General features: G+C 35.3%; 1 protein-coding gene across 1 annotated transcript; it reads left to right on the forward strand.

Moving 5' to 3' along the window:
- The first annotated feature begins 2,379 nt into the window (after positions 1-2,379).
- Positions 2,380-5,295, forward strand: LOC104249665 (uncharacterized). The gene is made up of 6 exons (XM_070153331.1): positions 2,380-3,183; positions 3,259-3,852; positions 3,934-4,058; positions 4,135-4,412; positions 4,501-4,620; positions 4,701-5,295. The coding sequence occupies exons 4-6, from the start codon at positions 4,317-4,319 to the stop codon at positions 4,905-4,907; spliced, it is 423 nt and encodes a 140-aa protein (XP_070009432.1). The 5' UTR covers positions 2,380-3,183; positions 3,259-3,852; positions 3,934-4,058; positions 4,135-4,316; the 3' UTR covers positions 4,908-5,295.
- Positions 5,296-7,399: the final 2,104 nt, after the last annotated feature.

Consider the following 7,399-nt stretch of genomic DNA (forward strand, 5'->3'; position numbering starts at 1 on the left):
CTCCCTATATATTGGGATTATTCTTCAGAGGTAGGGGGGAGATATTTCAATAGAAAATTAGGGTTTTATTTCGGGTTTGCTTTTTGAGTTTTTTTTTTTCTGTTGTCTTGTTGATTCCAGAGAAAGATATTGAAAGTCTGAGTTTTTTTTTTGTTTAGTTCGAGATTTTACTTCCAAAAAATCAGAAAACTTAAAAAATATGGAACTCCATTTCTGGTTTTGGATTTCTGTTTGAAAGGGGTTCTATTTTGGAGATTTTTTTTTCGGGTAAGAAATCTTAAAACAAAATTTCAGAGGTCCTTGGGAGAAAAAATTGAAAAGAAAAATAGAAGAAAAGGATTTGGTTTTGTATTTTTTTTTGATTTTGGCTTTTCTTCATTTTCCTTTTCGTTTGAGGTCTTGCAGAAATATATAAAAAATATATATATTCAGTTTTGTTTTCTTCTTTGTTTGATTTCAAGAATAGAAAAAAAAGGTCTCGTTTCTTCTTCTGGATTTGTGTTTGAAATGGATCTCGTTTGATTGAGCCGAGTTTGGTTTCGAGGTCCCAGTTTGGTTATACCCCTACTTCCTCGCTTGGGATTTTGGCGCAAAAAGTGTGTACTCGCTGATTTCTTATTTCATTATTCAAGAGATTCTAGTTTTTACAGGTTTTCTTCTTTACTCTGTAATTTTCTTTAATCATAATTGAGGCTTGATAGTATTGACTGTGGTTATATTTATACTTCTTCTGATTTTATTTTCTTAGTTTCTTGCAATAGTTCCTCTAAAGAACGAATTAGTATTCAACTTGCTTGGATCCCTGTTTCTCTTTTTGTTGTAGATTAAATGTTCGTACTTGTCTTAATCCTCTCACTTTGAATATAGAATATGTATGAAGAAGTTTGATTTCTATGAGATTACAAAAGAAAAGTGAACAGAAATTTTTATTTGAGATTAATTGGATCCGTGATTAATTAATAAATGCTGTGAAGAGTGTTTTTAATTCTTTTGAGCCCTTCTGTTTCTCCTTAAATCTAAAAATGGTATTTTCCTTCATGAAAAAGGGCAAATTGTTTATTTTTTTAAAATTTAGACTCCACAGGATGATTCTTTATATCTTAGTTTCTTTGACGTTGTGCCTAGATGTTGAAGATATTTCTTTGATTCAAGTCATAGCTAAAGGGATTCTTCAGTCTATAAGACATTATGCTTTATTAAAGTAAGATAAAAAGGTTTGGTTAGCTTTTCAGTTATTCAGAGTTAGAGGATTGGAGTATTGGAGTTCATGAGCAGGCATGTTTCGTGGGTTTCAGATTAAAAGGAAAATTGCGTTAAAGTTTTTTTGTAACATCATTCTGCACCAAATCGTTTCGCCTAATGCTCCTAAGGACTTAAGCCTCGCTTAGTTGTTGTGACGTGATGTCGAGTGAGTATATCGCCTTAGTAATCCTCTAGATAATTTGATAAATACTGAAGTAAAAATAGTAAATCAATTAGCTCACATAATTAATTGATGAACTTTCTAGGACAATTGGGGTAATAACTGGATCTTCAAATGGTAATTCCTGGTAGCTTTAATTCCTTTCTTACTTTAGTAGTGTCATCATTGGATTTTCTTGGTTCGTATCTTTCCTAAATGTTCGGATGCCTTTTGTGTTGGGTGTGTTATACACTTTTATTCACTTTATTATAGTTATTGTTTTGGTTTCATTAGCCCTTATTTTTAATATTTAGATTTTGTCTGATGTAGTGGTTTGGCCATAGGGTCGGGGAATTTGAAGGAAACATAACTGAAATTTGAGTATTACATGTTCACTATTCTATTTTACTTTGATCGCTAGTAGCATGTTTTAGGTCGATCACACGTGGTTAGGCAAATTTTTAGGCGCTATAATAAATCATTATAGCTATGGGTATGGTTTCTGTGATGTGATTGTGATGCTTAATTTCCAAATCCGGGTGTACATTTCATATGACCCGACTGTAATTTCCAATAATGTTTAATAAATAAATATGTCATGAACCGCGGGTGCATTTCATGTAGCGTGGTTTACATGAATTTTCCTAAAAAATTATTAAAAGCAATATGAAAGTTAAAAATGCGCGTAGGTTTAAAATGTGTAATTAATCAGATAATTAGGCCAATAGTAATAGTTGAACGATCGTGCTAAAATCACGGAACCCGGGAATGCCTAACACCTCCTTTCGAGTTAACAGAATTCTTTACCCGGATTTCTGTGTTTTGCGGACTGTAAAACAGAGTCAAACTTCCTCTATTCGGGATTTTAAATTGGTGACTTGGGACACCATAATTTTTTCCAAGTGGCGACTCTAAATAAATGTAAATAATCTCGTTTCAATTATTATTAATTTAATTGGAAAAACTCCTTTATACCCTTCCGGGGTAGAAAAAGGAGGTGTGACACTTGGTCATTTGTGAATATACTTGTTCGTTTGTGATTTATTTAACACTACATGTAGGTCAATAATCCAAACAACGGTGTTAATCAAATTTTGAAAGATATATCTTGGGGACCTGCACCTACGGTTACTACTATGTCTAAGTAGTTTGTGAACGATTACAAATTTCACACCGAGGAATACTCCAAGTATTAAAAAAAAAAAAGCAATAACAATTGGATGTGTGTCAAAGGTGGTGAAGGCAACCAGGATGAGGAAAATGATTATTATGGTGTGATCAAAGAGATTCTAGAATTATCATATTCAGGTTGGCCAAATAAGAAAGATCATACTTTTCCGATGCAAGCGGTTTTACCCAACACCTAGAAGAAGTACAAATGTACATTCACAGTACAACATAATTGAGGTTAATAAAAAGAGGGGGTATGATCGCTATGATCCTTTTATAATTGCAAAAAAAGTTAGGCAAGTATATTATGGTCCATATCTATTGCGGAGAGATAAGGCTGATTGGTTGGTTGTAATCAAAACTAAGTCTGTTGGTAGGGTGGAAATTGAGAATGCTCTAGATGTTGCTTACCAAAACAACACCTCAAGTGTTAACCAAATGGTGGATGACCAGTTAGAAAATGACTTGGAGCATCCTCAACGCATATTAGAAGAAGTTGATATGGAGGAAATAACAATCATAAAAAATAAGGACGAAGAATCACCTGATGAAAATGAAGTAAGTGAAGAGGAAGAATTTTCGGACGAGAAAGGATACTTCGAAGACGACTAGTATGTTTTTTTCAAGCGCTCTCAACTAATATAGATTTATATTCTCAATTCTAACATTTTATTTAATTTATGCAGATGACAGATAAGGGTCGAGGTAGGTCTAGGAAGGATAAAAGTCCTATTGATCATGAGGATAATGCTACACCCTCGCTTCCTTCCGCTCCACACTTGCATCCCTCCATTTCTGATGGCCGGCAACGATCTTCTAGGCACACATCTTTTCTACCACATCCATTTACTCATCAAACTACCTACCATTCGCCCTCCCAGCAGTATTCTTGTCATTATCCACTATAGGGCTATACCCCGCTTCCTCCACATGATCCTGCAAGTAGTTACATGGGTCCATCGAGTTAGCAGTCATAGGGCCATGTGGTGATGTGCTCGTCATCTGCTCCATTTGCTTCAACACCAGCTGGATAGCATACATCTAGATTCAACCACCCGGATCGTAGCAAGGGTCTAGATTGCATCCATCTTCATCAGCGACCCCATCTCCCTCTCCACAGAGTTTGTCTCCTAGCATTTCTAGACTTCATCTTCGGGATAGTAGCGGTGAGCCAAATGCCTCCCCTTCTACGCACGCTTTAGATTCATCGGATGATGATGATCCAGAGGAAGTGCAATATGATCGTTATCTAGGATGATCATCAGGCCTGAAGGCAATGGGTAAGATTTATTTATTACTTCTTTATTTTTGCTGAATATAATAGCTAGACTTGTTTATTTAATGTAATTTCTATGTTGCAGGTTCATACCTAATCATCAAACTACAAAGATAATCACTTAATTTGCAATTAGTTGTATGATGCAACCTATGCGACTTGAGTAAATTTCCACCGGAGCTCGTGGAGCAAATTTTCAACCAATTTAAGGTTTTAATACAATTCTTATCTATTTAGGTATTATATTAACAATATTTTTATCTAATGTTACACACTTCATTTGCAGATTAAGTGGTCCTGGGAGGACCGGCATAACAGTGTCATTCTTACAAATTTTGTGTTTAAATGCCGTAAGAGACTATCTGATTCCTTCTATTCTGCTCGGAAGAAGAGCAAGAAGCCTTCATGGGTTTTACCACATTTATGGGAGGATCTATTGAGGCAGTGGACCATTGAAAATTTGAGAAGATGAGTGAACATGGAAAGAAGGTCCGAGCATCTGAGAATAGTGGCTCCTTGCACTGTGTGGGTGCAAGGAGCATGGGGACTGCGAGGAGACTACTGGTAATTCCTTAAAATATTTAAATCTATTTTTATTGAACTATATTTATATATATTTTAATTTAGTTAACATGTTTTATTATATTTGTAGGAAAAAAAATATGTAAGAAAGATGACTCATGATGAGTTCTTCACGGAGACTCACATCTGGAAGAAGAAGGCACCGACATATCCAAGTAGATGGGTCGAGGATCGGGCAGAGACTATGTATGTAAGTTTCATAACTACTATAACTTGAAATTAATGTTTATAATATTATATAGTTAATAATTGTTTATCTTCTAAATAAAGGATCTCTACAAGACTAATGTGAAGGAGTACACTCCGAGCTTGCCACCGAATGGGCAAGGTGAGCGACCACCCATTTCAGACGAAGAAGCGCAGAAGATATGGTTGGATGTTATCAGTGGTCCTAAAAAAGGGATAGCATACGGCCTATTAGAGAGATCATTTCGGCGCTACAGGGATGGATTGCAAGGTATAGGGACTTTCATATAGAGCGAGACAATTGATAGGTCGACTCTCTCATCTATGAAGAAGAAGATCGCAAAGTTGACAGCAGAACTTGAAGAGACAAAGGCTAGAAAACAAAAGAGAGATAAACAATTTGATACTATTCAAGTTCAGCTAGAAAAGAGGGACCAACAATTTAATGTCCTTCAAGGTCAGCTGGCCAATCTTCTTGCTAGTGGTGCTTTCCCGATTCCTCGGTCTCGTGAGCCTTCCCCAAATCTAATCTTTCTTGTCGTGATCCTCCGAACTATGCCGACGATGAAACTTCTAGTAGTGAAGATGAAGATGATGTAATACAAAACACTCCCTGAATGATGTGTATTGCTAAACAAAGTCCTGAACTTGTGAATATTTTGTTGGGATAATTTTGAATGATGATTGTATTGTTGATATTATTTTGTTATTGAACACTTTTATTGTTGTAATTGTGGGTTGCGTTGTTGTTGTGGTTGTTATTAGTGTTGTTGTTGTGGTAGACGTTGGTTAATTGTTGTTGTTGTTGGTTAATTATGGTTCAATGGCAGCAATGTAATGCTGCCATTATATGATGGTTATTGGTTGTAATTGGCAGGTGGTGTAGCTTAAAAGCAGTCATATTCTGTCAGGTTTTTACCCTGAAAACTAACCGACTTCTGACTGATTTCGGTCGGAATTCTCATATTAAAACCCACAAATTCATAATTTCCAACCGACATCGGTCGGTAATTTCAACGTGCAATCTGCAGAAATTTAAAATTACCGACCGAATTCGGTCGAAAATAACCTTATTTATTTATTAATTTATTTTTAATGATTCCGACCGATTTCGGTCGGTCTATTAAAATTTAAAAAGAAAAGCAAAATTATCAAATAATTATATTTCTGTCCGAAATCGATCACTCTTTTGAAAAATAAATAAAAAATAATTTACATATTACCGACCAATTTTGGTCGGTATACTTATTTGTTCAACAAAAATTATCAGATAAAGTGGTCAAATTTTGGTTGAATTAACCGACCGACTTCGGTCGAAAATTGCGACCTTCTTCGGTTGCCACACCTTAGCGACCACTATTTTTTCGACGAATTAAAATCGGTCGTTGTCCTATATTTTTGACCGATCTCGGTCGGTTTTCTTGGACGATTTTTGGCAGTTTTCTGGTGGTGGTTAATTCCTTTAGGTTTATGTGAATTTTTTAGAAGAATAATTAAATTCTTGAAGGAAAATAGAGTTGTAGCAACGTTGAGTAATTGTTTGTTTGTTTGGAGTGGGGGGAACACATGAAACATGGGAATTGGGGGGAGGTGGGGGTGGGGAGAGTAGCATAGAACATTATTTTGCTAAAAAAGATTTTCTTCTCTTTAACCAAATACTAAAATATGTTTTCCGAAAAAAGTTTTTCATTCACTAACCAAACATAGGAAAATAAGTGATAACACTATTCATTTTCTAGAAAAATATTTTCCAAGAAAAATATTTTTCTTCGTACCAAATACACCCGTACTTCTAATAGTTTTACTGATATACATTTTATCGAATTAGTCAGCTTTGTAAGAAGAAAATTCATAAAATAGTTTGTCGTTCATGCGAGGCACAACATGCGTCTTCAAAATATTTCTTAAAACTTTACTGTTACATGCCTTCATTCTATTTCTGTAAATTTTTTAGATATTTTTTATCATTTTTGTTTAAATAATGTACATTATTTAATTATAAGTTAAAGATTCTCTGTTTCCTTCTCAAGGATTATACATCGAATGATTAAGTATCTATTCCTCTGACAGAAATATAAATAAGATAGAAATAGAGAAATTAAGAAAGTCCAGCTACTTCCCACATGGATGCAAATTCATTAGTTCTATTCTACGGCACTATATGTGAAAACTATAGAAATTAAAAGAAAAGCCCTATTGAACCAAAAAAAGAAAAAAGAAAAGCCCTATGTCAAACATCACATGAATGAGTAAGCATTGACGAGTCTTTAAAGTAATATTGTAGGACAATAGTTTTATTGGTGAGGTGGTGTACATCAAAAATTATAATTATAATTAACAAGCAGGGCAGAGCTAGAGTGTTAGGTACTGGTATAGCTTTTACTGACGAACTACGAGTTTAATAGAAGTTCAAATTGCCCACAAGAGTTGATTGAGTTAGTTGGGTGAGTGGTTTCCCACATGAAAAACCTGAGATCGATTCCCTTCTCCAGCAGCCTCCTCAGTCAGAGCCCGTCGCACCGGGCTTACCTAATGCGGTTTATATTTCCTGTGTGGTTTGCGAGCTATTGCATAATGAGCAGGTTACCCAGTGCGGACCCGAAGAGTAGCGGTTGCGAGTTTTCCTAGAAAAAAATTAATAAGTTTGAAACTATAAATGTCACGACCCGGATTTCCCACCCTCGGGGGTCGTGATGGCGCCTACTCGTAGAAGCTAGGCTAGCCACGAAATATAGAAATTCTAACTCTTTCATTTTTTCCCCATCCTTTTAACGAGTTGAATT

The sequence above is a fragment of the Nicotiana sylvestris genome, chromosome 8 (genome assembly GCF_000393655.2).
Source record: "Nicotiana sylvestris chromosome 8, ASM39365v2, whole genome shotgun sequence".
In the NCBI taxonomy this organism is placed as follows: Eukaryota; Viridiplantae; Streptophyta; class Magnoliopsida; order Solanales; family Solanaceae; genus Nicotiana; species Nicotiana sylvestris.

Coding starts and splice junctions, on each gene's coding strand:
- LOC104249665 (XM_070153331.1), top strand. CDS start 4,317: ATGAGTGAACATGGAAAGAAGGTCCGAGCATCTGAGAATAGTGGCTCC. Junction 4,413..4,500: donor GGACTGCGAGGAGACTACTG/GTAATTCCTTAA, acceptor TTATATTTGTAG/GAAAAAAAATATGTAAGAAA. Junction 4,621..4,700: donor ATCGGGCAGAGACTATGTAT/GTAAGTTTCATA, acceptor TTCTAAATAAAG/GATCTCTACAAGACTAATGT.